The following is a 17,296-nucleotide window of genomic DNA, read 5'->3' on the forward strand; positions in this document are numbered from 1 at the left end:
ATACATTAATCTTTTATAATACATAAAACACATACATTAATCTTTTATAATACATAAAACACATACATTAATCTTTTATAATACATAAAACACATACATTAATCTGTTTATAATACATAAAACACATACATTAATCTGTTTATAATACATAAAACACATACATTAATCTTTTATAATACATAAAACACATACATTAATCTTTTATAATACATAAAACACATACATTAATCTTTTATAATACATAAAACACATACATTAATCTGTTTATAATACATAAAACACATACATTAATCTGTTTATAATACATAAAACACATCCTTTTCAGAACAATAAATATTACATTTTCTTTTTTCATTTGAATAATATCCTGAATAATAATATCCTGTACAAATATCATATTTTGGTGGAATTCATAAATCCTAACAGGACATTTGGATGGATCAAAGTCATATTTTAACAGTAAATTTTGAAGATACATATTTGGATATGAAACCAGAGAATTTGGGTTTAACAAAAAATCCTTCATCCATTTTATTATAAATGTTTCCAACATTAACTCAAAATGAATTGTTTTTATTCCTCCTAAATTATAATATTTTACCAGTTGAGATTTTTTGATGTAATGGGTCTTGTTACTTTTCAAGCATTTTTTGGACTGATGTAAAGAGACTGACATGGATCTATCAGTTTGAAATCCCTTTGAAAGCAAACTGTAATGTCCTGAAAAACCGGCAGGGGCAGCAACAGGCCACTATTACACCATGAAGAGAAGAAGAGCTCCCTGACCTGCAAAAGTGGATCCATGGCAAGATAGTAAATTATTTAAAATGCATTGAACGAAAAGAAATGCCACAATATATCAAGCGTGCCAACGTTAATAAATGTGTTAAAATTACAATGATAAATACATGAATAAATGACAATAATCGAGATAATTCGTTTGGTTTTGGCTACGGCAGCTTCGTAGTGGCATTTGCCTCTTGTGTTGTTTTTGATCTTTGGCAGCGGCTGCTCCTGCTGTAAACATTACAAGATGAACACTGGGAAACCGCTATTTTACCTTAGTTGTTTTGGTTTTTTAATGTGTTTTATCTAGATATTTGTCTCACAGCCCACTGTCAGACAGGTGAGCTCAAAGATGAGTAGGTTTGTTGCTTCAGTGGATGCCACGAGCGAATAGCACTGGCTGGCTAAGTGGCGCATGCTAGCTGCATCTGCAAACAGCATATTAAAGGGTAGTTTGTCCCACAAAGTCGTGTTTTGTGAATGTTTGTCGTGGGCTTTGGCATGATTTATGTTGCTTCTCTAAACTGTAGGAGAACATCTGAGAGTGACATGGAGAACTGAGCTCAGCGATGGAAAAAGCAAAAAGGAGGTAGGTCCATCTGACACAGTATTCCTTATTATAGTGTAATATTTCTGAACTGTTGGACAAAACGCATGGTAATGACGTGGCATTAAGTAGTAGTGAGCACGTTGACAAGGTTAGAAAATACCATGATATATTTTGTGCTCCATCTGTTCTCATTCGTCTGTCACAACAACATTCCCTTCTCTTTCCTACTTGTTTTTTAATATATTTAGTAGAATGGCTGTCTGGATTGCTAATGCATTTGTAAAATGTAGATATTATTCTCATCACATCCTGTTCATCAATACGAATAAACCACTTGTCTTCTTCTTGTGGTTTCGGTGCATTTTGCGCCACCTGCTGCACTGGAGTGTTCTATACTGTATTCTATATGAACTTACTCTTCAAATGTGCAGTTCTGTCTCCTTTAAAAACAAATGTATAACGTCTTAAACCCACTTCTGCACTTGTCACTATATTATTCCTCTCTGCTCCTTTGAAATTCCCATCTAAAGTACTCCCTCCTTACATTATACTGCAGCGCAAAAGAACATGTTCCACCGTCTCTCTCTGTTCCACACTCACATGGGCCTGTGGGCTGTTTGCCCTTTAGGAATAAAGTTTTATTCCACCTGCTTTCTTCTACTCATTCCCGACCTTCTTTTGAACCTGATTCAGGCGTCTGCCCTTCATCCCATTCTGCCACTTTCACCTCTGATATACTGAGGGCTTCTCCAGAACGCTCTCTTGCTTTAGAGATCATCCATCTCATTCCCAACCACCTCCTTGTGAGCAGGGTCCACATATATTTGACAAGAATTTGCTGACGAGCGAATAGAGAAGGTCTAGTCAGTGCGCGGTGCTGAGCGGTGCTGAGCGGTGCTGCGCGGTGCTGAGCGGTGCTGCCCTCTGTTGCCCTCTGTCTTGGCAGAATTAGCCAATATTGCCCAGTATTGACGTAGAAATCAACTGAAATCCAGCCAACAATGCCACCTCATTAATATGCACGAAGTCTTCAAGATATCGTGATACATATCCATATCAAGATTTGAACACCTTATTTAGTTTGTATTTTTTGCTTAGCTCTCTTAATGTTTTAAGCAGATTTGACCCAGGGATTCTCTACTTCCTCCATATGACTCAACCTGTGCAAGAACCAGCACGACATTAATCCCAATATGTTTTCATTGAGCTTCATATTCTATATCACAAAAGTGAAATAAAGTAATTTTTCAGACGAGGATAAACCTCAACCTCCTTTTCCTTTTGATTGTTGTAGAGTTTAGAATCGGATACACTTTTTTCGCCTTGTCAAACAATAGTCTGGAACAGGTCAATCTGGGCAAAACGTTATTTTTTGTTGAAATACTTTGACTTTAAAAGTGGCATTTTTTCAAGTCTTTCTTTATAGTGTCAAAAAGAGGGATATAGTTTGTCTTTGATTGTCTTTGATTGTCTTTGATTGTCTTTGATTGTCTTTGTCTGATATGGCCAATGGTTCCAAGTACAAAGTAAAAGTCTGGCGATAATGCAACAATTGGATGCCAACCGCCATAAAACAACAACAACAAGTACAAAGTGAACAAAAGGGGAGACCAAGCACAGCCCTGACTTACTCCTCTATCCAGAGTCAGTGACTGTTCATTTTGATTCTTGATGTTGAACCATCGTGAGCCCCAATATTCTTTATCAATAAGTAATCTATTTAGAAATTTGCTTTGCACCTAAAATAAATAAGACCAAATGTGCCCCATTCATTATTGTGGTGCATTTCTGTAGTTCACGTTCAAGATTGAGCTGGGTCTTCCGGGGTCTTCGCGGGTCTTCGGGGGTCTTCGCGGGTCTTCGGGGGTCTTCGGGGGTCTTCCGGGGTCTTCCGGGGTCTTCCGGGGTCTTCCGGGGTCTTTGGGGGTCTTCGGGGGTCTTTGGGGGTCTTCGGGGGTCTTCCTGTAGTTGTGCTGAATGAGAGCAGAGACCATCACAGACTGTAGTGGTGCTGTAGCCCCAGTGAAATGACATGTTGTTTTGTGCTGCTGCAGCTCGGAGGAGCAGACTGGGGAGGGCAGAGGGCTGCTCCACACGTGGAAGGGCTACTCCTACAGTGTGACCCCTGAGAGGCTGCCACTGCCCCGCCCGGTGCTCCAGGTGGCACTCGGAGCTCACCATGGACTTCTGCTGCTTGAAGGTTTGTGTTCAACTGCAATACTTTTCTCTGTCAAAGTACTGCATGAACATGTGTCACTGCTGTGCTTTCAGGAGGACAGGTGCACAGTTTTGGGGCGCTCTCCTGGCGACAAACACAGGTCCCGGAGCACAGCCCGGTGCTGGAGACGGCTCTGAGTGGTCAGTGTGTGGTGTTTGTGGCCGCTGGGAGCCTCCACTGTGGGGCAGTCACAGAGGATGGGGGCGTGCACATGTGGGGGGATAACAGTGCGGGGCAGTGCGGCCTGATAGGTCTGAGCACTGTGCCTAACCCCACCCCCGTGGCTTTGCTGGACTCGCTGCCCCCTCAGAGGGTCCCGGTGCTGGAGCTGTCCTGCGGGCAGAGGCACACCCTGGCCCTGTCTGCTCAGAGGGAGGTGTGGAGCTGGGGGGGCACAGGCTCTCCTGTGAGCCGGCCCCACAAGGTGGAGCAGCTGGCAGGCAGGCATGTCCTGCAGGTGGCCTGTGGGGGCGCTCACAGTCTCGCTCTGGTGCGCTGCCTTGGGCCCTCTGATGTGAACCGCCCCCTGATGGACAAGTGTGGTCAGTGCCACCAGCTGCTGTACACCATGACTGACAAAGAGGACCACGTCATCATCTCTGACAACCACTACTGCCCACTGAGAGGGGAATATGTCCATGAGCAAGACTCTTCTCAGCCAGCACACCCCCTCCAAACACCGCCCTCTGACCCTGCTCCCCCCTCCACGGGGAGCTCAGACACAACAGCTCCTCCTTTTGTCTCGGAGGCTGAACATTTGGCCTTTGGGGGGGACTCAGACCCTCAGTCCCAGCGAGTGAATGGAGCTGCTCCAGCTGTGGTCAAGACTTCCCAGTATCCGGACAAGCAGGAGGTCAACGACTACCTGAAGAGACTGTCCCACCACAGTGAGCCCCAGGGCAGGAAGGGCCTGCACGCTCTGCTGGTACGCACACCTAACATCACACACTTCCTCTGGCAAGACACTTTTGAAAAGTCTGGAATGACAATGTCACGATGTTGCGTCAGTCTTGGAGTTTTGGATCAGTCGCATACCTCTTACTCCAACACGCTAAAGAAAACGTCTTTGGACGGCGCACACCTCATAGTTTATAGGTTTTTAATATATTGAATGTGCACTTTACATTTAAACATTTGGGCTTGCCTGGGATATCCAAATAATTGAAATAAACACACTGGCAACTGTTCTCAAGGCGTTCAACTGAATTACTGTGTGTGTAGTCAGACAACCACAGATTTGCTTTGCAGAGAAAGAGTCCGAGGACTGGGGCCCCACGGGGACACTCCACTGACTTTGTTTGTCTAAGTGCATCAGTTTGCACTTCACTTTTTTCTGTAAAGCTTAAAGTCACAAGCTTCAACATTGTCTTGTCCATTCAGAGCTTCACAGCCCTGAGACTCATGGACTACAGTCTGTGCATAAATGGTAGAGGGCTTTAACTAATTAGGTTCCTGTAATGCCACCTTTTCACTTCCCTTTCCCCCACAGGTGCCCTCTTCAGGAGGCCCCTCCCTCAACAGCCTGGTGGTGTCCTGTGCCTCAGCTGTGGGTGAGCGCGTGGCCTCTACATACGAGGCTCTGTCCTTGCGGAGGATGGTGAACATGTACCTGCCCGCAGGCCTGTCCCGCTCTGGAGGCTCAGACAGCCCCCTGGAGCAGGACTCGGGACAAGCTAAGAAGAGCTGCAGCACTGGGGACATCCAGGACGAGGCCGGGGGCCCGAGCCGGCGCCTGTCCCTCCCAGGACTGCTGTCTCAGGGTAGATACGCTGTTCACCTCTTATCCTCCTCGTATGGCTTGCTGCGTAAGTAGAGCTCTGAAGTGTCCTATGTCCTCACAGTGCGCCCCTATGTCCTCACAGTGCGCCCCTATGTCCTCACAGTGCGCCCCTATGTCCTATGTCCTCACAGTGTCCTCACAGTGCGCCCCTATGTCTTCACAGTGCGCCCCTATGTCTTCACAGTGCGCCCCTATGTCCTCACAGTGTCCTCAGTGTCCTCACAGTGCGCCCCTATGTCCTCACAGTGTCCTCAGTGTCCTCACAGTGCACCCCTATGTCCTCACAGTGTCCTCACAGTGCGCCCCTATGTCCTCACAGTGTCCTCAGTGTCCTCACAGTGCGCCCCTATGTCCTCACAGTGTCCTCAGTGTCCTCACAGTGCACCCCTATGTCCTCACAGTGTCCTCACAGTGCGCCCCTATGTCCTCAGTGTCCTCAGTGTCCTCACAGTGCACCCCTATGTCCTCACAGTGTCCTCACAGTGCGCCCCTATGTCCTCACAGTGTCCTCAGTGTCCTCACAGTGCGCCCCTGTGTCCTCACAGTGCGCCCCTATGTCCTCTCAGTGTCCTCACAGTGCGCCCCTATGTCCTCACAGTGTCCTCACAGTGCGCCCCTATGTCCTATCAGTGTCCACAGTGCGCCCCTATGTCCTCACAGTGTCCACAGTGCGCCCCTATGTCCTCACAGTGTCCACAGTGCGCCCCTATGTCCTCACAGTGCGCCCCTGTGTCCTCACAGTGCGCCCCTGTGTCCTCACAGTGCACCCCTGTGTCCTCACAGTCCTCACCTGTGTCCTCACAGTCCTCACAGTCCTCACCTGTGTCCTCACAGTCCTCACCTGTGTCCTCAACAGACTTGTTGCATTACCAACCACAATTATAGCATGTAAATAAATACATTGTTGTTGATAAAGTTATATTCTTTATTTGTTTGTGTAGCTCGTGCTCTTTTGTAGGGAGGTTTGCCCTTTTTCTGAAATCCCACTACGCCCTTCTGAAATCCCACTACGCCCTTCTGAAATCCCACTACGCCCTTCTGAAATCACACTACGCCCTTCTGAAATCACACTACGCCCTTCTGAAATCACACTACGCCCTTCTGAAATCACACTACGCCCTTCTGAAATCACACTACGCCCTTCTGAAATCACACTACGCCCTTCTGAAATCCTGGGGGAAACACTGTTTTTCATGCTGTGGTCCTGCTTTGTGTTGTTCTGTGTAATAACAGAGATTCCATGAGAACAGACACATTGTGAGCACATTTCCCTGTGGTGCACAGTTTCCCCCCGGCTGCTGAAGAAGGCGGGACGTCCCAGGACACAGGCAGTGGCTCTGACCCCTGTGGGTGGAGCCTGTGAAGCCCAGGATTCACTGCCCTTGTTACACACAGAGGTGTGGAGCTGGGGCCAGGGCCAGCACGGGCAGCTCGGGCACGGAGAGCAGCAGGACAGGTGCGTTACTCTCCTCCCTGACCTGTCCAATCATTCTAACGTCCGGTTGTTGCAGGTCACAGCCACAAAGCATCAAAAGTCTGACCAACAAAGAGGTGGTACGCATTGAGGCTGGAGCGCAGCACTCTGTGGCCCTCACTGCCCAGTGCCAGGTCAGAGCCTCAGCCGCTCCCTCACAGCCCCTGCCCCTCACCCACCACTCACATGTCCTGTCTTGAGCAGGTGTACTCTTGGGGCAGTAACAGCTCTGGTCAGCTGGGGCACATGGAGCAGCCCAGTACCGTCCCCCGTCTATCCAAAGTGAGTGTCCCGGTGTGCACGACGTGGACTGTTTGAATCTGTGTCTGACACTGAGGCGTGTGCAGCTTTCAGAAGGCATCCGGGTTTGGGACGTCAGCGCAGGAGACAGCCACACCCTGCTGCTGGCGGATGGAGACTGCATCCAGCCCATTCTGTATTACAGTGGACAGCAGGTGACCGGGGGGCCAGAGGAGAGCCTGGACACACGGGAGCGAGGCGGGGCTTACACGCAACAGCCTGTGCTCCTGCCTTTCTGCATGAACGTAAGAGCCCTGTTTCACTCTTCCTGAAGGAGAGTGATGTGGTGTGACCCGCCCGTGTGTGTGTGCAGATGGGGTACGTGAGCAGCGTGTGTGCGGGCGGTCAGCGCTGCGCTGCGCTCGCTGACCACAAGCTCCTGAGCTACACAGCCAGCCTCCATGAGCTGGCCTCGGCTGAGAGGAAGTTCTACTGCAAGCTCTGCACTGTGAAGACTCAAATAGTGCGCCCCCTGCTGGAACACGGTGAGAAAACATACCTCTTCACCCAAGCCTATGACCTCCCCTACCCCTAGCCTCCTCTACCCCATTGCCTACACTTCTACCCCCTGTTACATCCCCATCTTTTTCTCTCTACTTCTTCTGTCTTGTTCATTTTATCTGTATATTAATGTGTTCTGTACGTGTTGTCCCCCCTGTCTGTAAATACCCCCCCCCTTTTTTATTATGTTCAGCGTCTTTGGGTCACTGAAAAGCACTATGTAAATAAAAGTTATTATTATTATTAGATTGTGTTATAGTCAGCGTTCAGATAGAAGGAAGGTTGTGGATTTGACTCCCTGGTTGGACCGGGCCCCGTGTCTGGGTGGGTTTCCTGGCCAGTCCAGACCACAGAGGAACTGTCCTAACTTCGAATGGTCCAAACACTGCTGTGTCTCTCAAATATTCTCCTAGCGTTCAGAACAAAATTCATTTACCTCAGAGTTACAGAGTTTAGTGCTTCGCTTGTTTCTCAGTCCTCCGTGTTATTTTAGTTTCCTTTTTTCCTCTTAAGCCTCCATGTTTGTTTCTCTGTGATTAAACCGCCTGTCAATCACGCCCTTTGCAGGATATGATTCCAGACCCAAACTTTTTTGTAAAGTATTGTAAAAGCGTGTGGTCTTGGCTGGTCATGAAACTCACAATTCTCAAGCTGAGGTTGTCCTGACCGAGCCAGACATAAAGCTCTGGACATGGGTGTCTGGCCCCTGCACTGTGGTGCCCGCGGCTCCTGACAGTTTGCCCCTTTGGCATTGAAGGATGGGTCAAATGCCACAGGGACAATAGCCTACTTACTTTCAGATATTCCTTTATTGAATATTGACTTAATCTTGGATGATTTTCTTGCAGAGTCTGTGAGCTCAGCCCTGGGGCAGGACTCCTTCACTCTGCTGCAGTCTTTAGCTGGACGCTTCAGTGTGCTGTGCCACCTCAGCGGTCAGCACGCTGCCAGTCTGTCCTCTAACCTGCGCCTGAGACAAGACCTGGACGCGTTGCTCTTTCCAGACCACACAGACTTGTTTATGGACTGTTACCATGAGTACGTGCACAGCTTTTCTACAAATACACTGAAGATCAAAATAACCCCCATTGTGTTTTACTCAGGTACTGCAGTATTCTCTGCAACTTCCAGGTCATGGGTGGTTTTCAGACTCTCACGAAGCCGTCCATGTAAATACACCTGTGTGTCCGCAGTTACAACAGTTTTTTTAGATAAATCGTGTCATTGAGGCTGAATTCTGTGCAGAGACGTCTTTGGAAAGAGCCCTGAGCTGCTGCAGCGCTTTGCTGAGTGCAGTGAGGAGAACCCCACCACCGCAGACCTCCTGGTGGCGCTCTTCTACCTCCCCACTCTCCATCTACAAGAATATTCCCGTCTGGTGCTCAAAATGGCCGCTTGTTTTGAAGAGGTTTGGAAGATCATTTGTTTTGATGGATTTATAATTGTAAATTTTGGCTTATTTCTCACTCAACCCTGAAAAAACATGAATTATTTTCTGTTTTGCATTTCAGTCCCTGGATTTTGCAGTTTTAACATTGTAATTCTAAATAAAAATGTACATTTTAAATATTCAGTGCATAGACTGTCACACCCTCAAATTCAGTTTAAATATGTTGATAGTGTTTTAATTGGTGTAACATTAGCTCAACAATGCAATGGTTGGAGTTAAGGATATTGGGTGACTCCTTGTCTCCTTCAGCCGCTGGGACGTCCTGTCGGGAGCAGCGGTCACTGCAGTCCAGCGCCCGGGGAATCTCGGCATCTTGAATCTTTTTACACTTATTTTTACTTTTATTTACAATTTTACACTCCTAATAATTAAAACCGTTCAATTTGAAGATTTGAAAATTGAAGCATTGAATATTTAACTGTGATTTTAATTCAGAATTTTTAAAAATTAAAATTAAAAAACTGCAAAATTCAGCTGAACTTTAGCATAAAACCAAATTCAGAGTTTGAAATTCTCCAGCACTTTAAAATTCTAAATCTCCCATAAGCTACATTGATTTGTTGCCTATGAATATACATTCTTCTGGTTGATTCCAAGTGTAGTTTGTGTGTATTGTCCAGCGCTCGTCCGAGTGGCGGCGGCTGCAGGACTCTGGCGCTCTGTGTGAAGCCGCCGCCCTCAAACTGAAGAGGAGACGGAAAGAGGCCGAGTACACGCTGCACTTCTGGAAGAGCTTCCCTGGGAAAATGACGGTAGGACGTCCCATGCAACATGCGTGTGTGAGTCTGGAGCTAGCGTGGTCCTTCTCCCTCAGGACTCTCTGCGAAAGCCCCACCGCCGCCTGGTCTGCGAGAGCAGCAACCGGGCGCTGAGCCTCCAGAACGCCGGGCGCTTCTCCGTCCACTGGTTCATCCTGTTCTCGGACGCTCTGGTGCACGCGCAGGTCAGTCCGCCGCGCTCGCTCCTCGTGCAGATTGCCTGACCCGCCAGCCCCGCCCACATTCTGTTTGAATGCGTAAGGGTCTGGAATCGGAGTCAGAGCCAATGATATCGTCGGTCATCCATTTACCGACCAATCCCAGTCGGAGGTTTTAATGCGTCACACTGAGATACGGAAGTAGCGCTTTCCACCCCCGTTCCAAAACATTCAAGATGGCGGACCCGGCTTGTGACGCGGCTAGTGACGCGGCTCGTGACGCGGCTCGTGACCCGGCTCGTGACCCGGCTCGTGGCCCGGCGCGTGGCCCGGCTCGTGACCCGGCTCGTGGCCCGGCTCGTGGCCCGGCTCGTGACCCGGCGCGTGACCCGTGATCCGCGACCCGTGATCCGCTCTACTCGCCGTGATGAACGTGCGTTAGATGCGGTTATGCGAAAGGCGTCATCGCGATTCAGGAGACATTTTCTGCGTTCAGGACGGATAACGCGGAACACGTCTTGTTGACATACACGTAATATCCGGTTAAGCGTGACGCCTTTTTTGCGTCACTTTTGGGTTTGTGATTGGTTCTGTCTCTGCTCTAAACTCAGCCCTGGAAATTGAAACGTAGCAGTCGAGCCCCAGAGCCACACACGGGTTTGATAAGTAGTTTGCCAAAACGTGTTGGGGACGGCTGGTCAGGCAATCACGCAGCAGCTTTAGACCCTCAGAGGCTACAGTATGGAAGGACATCTTCACTGGCTGATATTTAACGGTAACCTCGATTCCTCATCATTAGTGCACTTAGTGAAGTTGTATTTTAATTGATGTTTGAGTAATCCTGTATCAGTGAACTTCCTGTTGTATTTGCCCGTGGTCTGTGTAGCGCTGTAAAGTCCTGTCCTAATATAAAAGCTTTAGCATTTATCGCCTGCAGAAAGTGCACACAAACTGCACTAACAAGAGAAGCCAAAAACATTGACCGTATCATCCTTTTGTCTGCTTGTCTGGCAGCAGTACACTTGTAACCATGGAAACACATGGGCTAAGCTTATATCGTAGTTGTAGATTTTGTGGGAAATGGGACCCGGGCACTCAAATGAGAATTGAGCCGAACGTTTCAGTCAAAAAGGTCAAACAATAGAAATGAATAAAGAACGACACACGTGTGCGTGCTGATGCAGACACACACGTGGAATGAACCTGATTTGATTTAATAATGTAGGGATCTAAAAACTGCTCAGAAGATCTCGGAGCTCAACCGATGAGACGTTTGAGTGCGTGAGAGGGACAGGATTAAACACACTCAGAACATGTGAGTTTAGCAGAATATGTGTCCTTTAATGATGATGAGCGTGTGTGTCTCTTCCATGCTGCCAGGGCGTGGCCCCTCATAAAAACCCTGTAAGTATCTTGTTACGTGTGGAGTGTTCGGACATACATCAAGCTTATTTATCCATTTTTACACTGTAGAAACCTCTTTCAGTTTAAATAGGCCAGTGATGATAGAAAATAGTCCCAGGAAATGCAAAAGGCACCATGCCACCTTCTGCCCCCAACTATGTTTAATGGAACAATGTTTTCCTTCTTTTAGGGTTGAAAGACACAATTGAATCAAAAAGGCAATTTGAGTGGTCACAATTAGACAATCGACTGCACTTATTGAAGTCTTAAGTGTAAAGCCTGTAAACCCTGAAGACCTCAGCAAACCTCTGGGATGTGCCAGATTCTTGTGTCGTTCAGATTTCAGTCTTCTCTCTAAAGTCGACTGTATATGTATATATTATAATCAAGTCTATGTAGTCCCTCGTTCATACTATAAAAACAATCACAGTGGTATTTAGAGCATGTTGTCTGGACTGTACAGACTCTGAAACACATAAGAAACTACATATTCATCTTAAAGACGTGGCATTATTAAACCAAAACGTCTCCCATCTTTCCTCCTGAAACGCACACACAGAGTCATGTCATGTTGTGTGTGGAAACCTCTTGGTGACATGTGCTGTGTCTTGTGCAGTTCTCCACCCATCACGTCTTCCCCTTAGCAACGCTCTGGGTGGAGGCGCTCCCCGACGACGACACGTGAGTTTGTTCTCCGCGCCGCACGTCGTTCGCTCTGTTCGTTCATTAACGCGGCGTGTTGCTGATGCTTAGACACGGGCTGAAGGTGATCACGCCTGAGGAGAGCTTCACGCTGCTGGCCACGTCCTCTGCTGAGAAGGTACTGGAGACACCTGGAGACACGCCCGCAGTCACGAGCCAAGAACCGTCCATTTGTCCCCTTTTTCTCTCATTCAATCACCTCACGACATTCACACAAACTCTGCTGCTGCCTTCAGTCTCTCTCCGTGTCCTCCTCTTCAGTCTCTCTCCGTGTCCTCCTCTTCAGTCTCTCTCCATGTCCTCTTCAGTCTCTGTCCATGTCCTCCTCTTCAGTCTCTCTCCGTGTCCTCCTCTTCAGTCTCTCTCCGTGTCCTCTTCAGTCTCTGTCCATGTCCTCCTCTTCAGTCTCTCTCCGTGTCCTCTTCAGTCTCTCTCCACGTCCTCTTCAGTCTCTCTCCGTGTCCTCCTCTTCAGTCTCTCTCCGTGTCCTCTTCAGTCTCTGTCCGTGTCCTCTTCAGTCTCTCTCCGTGTCCTCTTCAGTCTCTCTCCGTGTCCTCTTCAGTCTCTCTCCACGTCCTCTTCAGTCTCTCTCCGTGTCCTCCTCTTCTGTCTCTCTCCACGTCCTCCTCTTCAGTCTCTCTCCACGTCCTCCTCTTCAGTCTCTCTCCGTGTCCTCCTCTTCAGTCTCTGTCCATGTCCTCCTCTTCAGTCTCTCTCCATGTCCTCTTCAGTCTCTCTCCATGTCCTCCTCTTCAGTCTCTGTCCATGTCCTCCTCTTCAGTCTCTCTCCATGTCCTCCTCTTCAGTCTCTCTCCATGTCCTCCTCTTCAGTCTCTGTCCGTGTCCTCCTCTTCAGTCTCTCTCCGTGTCCTCCTCTTCAGTCTCTCTCCGTGTCCTCCTCTTCAGTCTCTGTCCATGTCCTCCTCTTCAGTCTCTCTCCATGTCCTCCTCTTCAGTCTCTCTCCATGTCCTCCTCTTCAGTCTCTGTCCATGTCCTCCTCTTCAGTCTCTCTCCATGTCCTCCTCTTCAGTCTCTCTCCATGTCCTCCTCTTCAGTCTCTCTCCGTGTCCTCCTCTTCAGTCTCTGTCCGTGTCCTCCTCTTCAGTCTCTCTCCGTGTCCTCCTCTTCAGTCTCTCTCCATGTCCTCCTCTTCAGTCTCTCTCCATGTCCTCCTCTTCAGTCTCTGTCCATGTCCTCCTCTTCAGTCTCTCTCCATGTCCTCCTCTTCAGTCTCTGTCCGTGTCCTCCTCTTCAGTCTCTCTCCGTGTCCTCCTCTTCAGTCTCTCTCCGTGTCCTCCTCTTCAGTCTCTCTCCGTGTCCTCCTCTTCAGTCTCTGTCCATGTCCTCCTCTTCAGTCTCTGTCCATGTCCTCCTCTTCAGTCTCTCTCCATGTCCTCCTCTTCAGTCTCTCTCCATGTCCTCCTCTTCAGTCTCTGTCCATGTCCTCCTCTTCAGTCTCTCTCCATGTCCTCCTCTTCAGTCTCTCTCCATGTCCTCCTCTTCAGTCTCTCTCCGTGTCCTCCTCTTCAGTCTCTCTCCGTGTCCTCCTCTTCAGTCTCTGTCCGTGTCCTCCTCTTCAGTCTCTCTCCGTGTCCTCCTCTTCAGTCTCTCTCCATGTCCTCCTCTTCAGTCTCTCTCCATGTCCTCCTCTTCAGTCTCTCTCCATGTCCTCCTCTTTAGTCTCTCTCCATGTCCTCCTTTTCAGTCTCTCTCCATGTCCTCCTCTTCAGTCTCTCTCCATGTCCTCCTCTTCAGTCTCTGTCCATGTCCTCCTCTTCAGTCTCTGTCCATGTCCTCCTCTTCAGTCTCTCTCCATGTCCTCCTCTTCAGTCTCTCTCCATGTCCTCCTCTTTAGTCTCTCTCCATGTCCTCCTCTTCAGTCTCTGTCCATGTCCTCCTCTTCAGTCTCTCTCCGTGTCCTCCTCTTCAGTCTCTCTCCATGTCCTCCTCTTCAGTCTCTCTCCGTGTCCTCCTCTTCAATGTGAGATGTTTGAATGTCTTTCAGTTGAGCTCGTTCTTACTTCTCAGGCCAAGTGGCTGCGCTGCATAAACCAGGCGGTGGAGCAGGCTCTGTGTGGAGGGGGACAGGACGGCTCGGGCTCCGGCAGCTGGGAGCCCCCCGGCAGCTGGGAGCCCCCCGTCTCCAGAACAGCTTCATACACGTTCTACAAGGAGGGCCGCTTGAAAGAGGCCTCGTACGAAGGCCGCTGGGAGGCTGGCAAGCTGCACGGCAGGTACTGGACTTGTCTTATATGGGACATGTTAGTGTGCCCAGTGCAGTGATGGTGTTTCTGTGCCATAAGCGGTGTTCTGAAATGGACTGACGGGAGGATCTACTCGGGAGAGTTCAGCGTTGGGCTGGAGGAGGGGTGAGTGCACGCTGCACCTTCATCATCTATTATTTAAACGATCTTCTTTGGTAGACGTGGACCACATATTGTACAAGATGAGATGATTTTAAAAATATGCAATTTTGTTTTAATAGTGGAGCTGCTTGTCTCCAAGGAGATGTTTTTTCTTTGCCTGAAATGTTTCACAGTATTAACTGTGAAGATGCACAGTTACAGCTCAGGGGCCTCATTCTAAAAGAGTGCATCAAATTCTACTTGAAAGAGTACAAACGAAACCCAAATTTCACATGTATGAAAAAATATTCAGATTTATAAAAATGCATGCACTTTTTGACGCACTTTCTTCTTAAAAGTAGCTTCAATCTGCACATGATCCCACATGATCCACATGATCCCACATGATCCCACATGATCCACATGATCCCACAGGATCCCACATGATCCCACATGATCCCACATGATCCCACATGATCCCACATGATCCACATGATCCCACATGATCCACATGATCCCACAGGATCCCACATGATCCCACATGATCCACATGATCCACATAATCCCACAGGATCCCACATGAACCAACTGGATCCAACTGGATCCCACAGGATCCCTGACCGGACCGTGTCAGCGCCGCGGGCCGTGGGCCGTGTCACGCTGACTGACTCTGTGTGTTTAGTTTGGACACAGCTTTAGGATGAAGCATCTTCTGTTACTCCTGCTGTCGTCAGCAGAGGGCGTTAGACTAATCTGCAGCATTCTGCAGGAACTTAAATCTATGTGGTCTGTGAGAACATTTTTATAAATATATTTAAATGATTTTAAGTTTGTTGAATAGCTTTCCAAATGTTCACCACCAGACTATTATTTCATGTGTGTCATCTGTGTCATTTGGGAGCAGGTACGGGGAGTTTATTGCTCCCAATAAGACGCTTCAAAAGAATGATTTCTATCAAGGCTCCTGGAAGGAGGGCAAGATGCACGGCCTGGGCACGTACAGGTGAGATCTGACTCATGCTAATACAAGAAACAATCAGAGCAGAACATGTGGTCTTCTCTTGTGGACAGATATGCCAGCGGGGAGGTGTACGAGGGCTTCTTTCAGAACGGGACGAGGCACGGCCATGGCATGCTCCGCACAGGCAAGCTCAACACCTCCTCCCCCAGTGTCTTCATCGGACAGTGGCTCAACGACAAGAAGTCCGGCTACGGCGTGTTTGACGACATCACTAAGTGTGTACTCTTTAAATATATGTATTATACCTCTTTTGTACTAACAATACTTGGGATTTAAAAGGGTCACAAAGTAGATATTCATATTCATGAGGCAAAGAAGTGCTCGCTAACACAGGGTTAGACAAATGTGTGAATATTTCTTTTGTGTATTATTGAAACAAGTTTATATCTTTATGTTCAGCTCATTTTTCATGAGCTGAACTCAAAAGATATAAAACTTTTCTATATAAAAAGTATATGCAAAAGTAGCAAAAACAAAAATGTTTGTCTCGTTCCCTGATTCATTTTATTTTAAAAACTTCACACTTTTTATGACCCCGGTAATGCCATTCCAGGAGATGTAACGGATCTTTACTTTTCACAACTTTTATTTATTATTATTATCATCATCATCTCAATGTTGATGTATAGAACGGTGTCTAAAGCATGTGAAATGGTGATGATAAAGCTGATCCTGAGCTGTTGTTTCGCAGAGGGGAGAAGTACATGGGCCAGTGGCAGGAGCACCAGCGGCAGGGGACAGGGGTGGTGGTCACACAGTTTGGACTCTACTACGAAGGAGCTTTCAAAGACAACAAGATGATGGTGAGACATGACTCACTGAGACTGAAGACCAGAGTCACTGAGACTGAAGACATGACTCACTGAGACTGAAGACATGACTCACTGAGACTGAAGACATGACTCACTGAGACTGAAGACCAGAGTCACTGAGACTGAAGACATGACTCACTGAGACTGAAGACATGACTCACTGAGACTGAAGACCAGAGTCACTGAGACTGAAGACATGACTCACTGAGACTGAAGACATGACTCACTGAGACTGAAGACCAGAGTCACTGAGACTGAAGACATGACTCACTGAGACTGAAGACATGACTCACTGAGACTGAAGACCAGAGTCACTGAGACTGAAGACATGACACACTGAGACTGAAGACATGACTCACTGAGACTGAAGACCAGTCACTGAGACTGAAGACATGACTCACTGAGACTGAAGACCAGTCACTGAGACTGAAGACATGACTCACTGAGACTGAAGACATGACTCACTGAGACTGAAGACCAGAGTCACTGAGACTGAAGACATGACTCACTGAGACTGAAGACCAGAGTCACTGAGACTGAAGACCAGAGTCACTGAGACTGAAGACCAGAGTCACTGAGACTGAAGACCAGAGTCACTGAGGCTGAAGACCAGAGTCACTGAGACTGAAGACCAGAGTCACTGAGACTGAAGACGTGACTCACTGAGACTGAAGACCAGAGTCACTGAGACTGAAGACCAGAGTCACTGAGACTGAAGACCAGAGTCACTGAGACTGAAGACCAGAGTCACTGAGGCTGAAGACCAGAGTCACTGAGGCTGAAGACCAGAGTCACTGAGGCTGAAGACCAGAGTCACTGAGGCTGAAGACCAGAGTCACTGAGGCTGAAGACCAGAGTCACTGAGGCTGAAGACCAGAGTCACTGAGGCTGAAGACCAGAGTCACTGAGGCTGAAGACCAGAGTCACTGAGGCTGAAGACCAGAGTCACTGAGGCTGAAGACCAGAGTCACTGAGACTGAAGACATGACTCACTGAGACTGAAGACATGACTCACTGAGACTGAAGACGTGACTCA

At 48.1% G+C, this 17,296-nt stretch overlaps 1 protein-coding gene across 2 annotated transcripts in view; it reads left to right on the forward strand.

Annotated features, from left to right (window-relative positions):
• Window positions 1-979: 979 nt before the first annotated feature.
• Window positions 980-17,296, forward strand: part of als2b (alsin Rho guanine nucleotide exchange factor ALS2 b) — a 47,139-nt gene continuing 30,822 nt past the window's right edge. The window contains exons 1-23 of one of the 2 annotated variants that reach the window (XM_072448339.1): window positions 980-1,126; window positions 1,317-1,375; window positions 3,391-3,536; window positions 3,608-4,479; window positions 5,044-5,314; window positions 6,619-6,790; window positions 6,846-6,942; window positions 7,013-7,090; window positions 7,156-7,353; window positions 7,422-7,593; window positions 8,458-8,647; window positions 8,713-8,778; window positions 8,855-9,017; window positions 9,680-9,811; window positions 9,874-10,002; window positions 11,356-11,379; window positions 11,996-12,060; window positions 12,133-12,199; window positions 14,111-14,316; window positions 14,386-14,451; window positions 15,332-15,430; window positions 15,499-15,663; window positions 16,140-16,251. In XM_072448339.1, the coding sequence (XP_072304440.1) occupies window positions 1,356-1,375; window positions 3,391-3,536; window positions 3,608-4,479; window positions 5,044-5,314; window positions 6,619-6,790; window positions 6,846-6,942; window positions 7,013-7,090; window positions 7,156-7,353; window positions 7,422-7,593; window positions 8,458-8,647; window positions 8,713-8,778; window positions 8,855-9,017; window positions 9,680-9,811; window positions 9,874-10,002; window positions 11,356-11,379; window positions 11,996-12,060; window positions 12,133-12,199; window positions 14,111-14,316; window positions 14,386-14,451; window positions 15,332-15,430; window positions 15,499-15,663; window positions 16,140-16,251 (3,510 nt within the window). In that variant the 5' untranslated portion in view covers window positions 980-1,126; window positions 1,317-1,355. Of the gene's footprint in view, window positions 1,127-1,316; window positions 1,376-3,390; window positions 3,537-3,607; window positions 4,480-5,043; window positions 5,360-6,618; window positions 6,791-6,845; window positions 6,943-7,012; window positions 7,091-7,155; window positions 7,354-7,421; window positions 7,594-8,457; window positions 8,648-8,712; window positions 8,779-8,854; window positions 9,018-9,679; window positions 9,812-9,873; window positions 10,003-11,355; window positions 11,380-11,995; window positions 12,061-12,132; window positions 12,200-14,110; window positions 14,317-14,385; window positions 14,452-15,331; window positions 15,431-15,498; window positions 15,664-16,139; window positions 16,252-17,296 lie in introns of both variants that reach the window. The other variant, XM_072448331.1, reaches the window with a different exon arrangement.

Source organism: Eucyclogobius newberryi, unplaced genomic scaffold, assembly GCF_026437365.1.
Source record: "Eucyclogobius newberryi isolate DKJ021-1_F unplaced genomic scaffold, fEucNew1.0.hap1 SCAF_1, whole genome shotgun sequence".
In the NCBI taxonomy this organism is placed as follows: domain Eukaryota; kingdom Metazoa; phylum Chordata; class Actinopteri; order Gobiiformes; family Gobiidae; genus Eucyclogobius; species Eucyclogobius newberryi.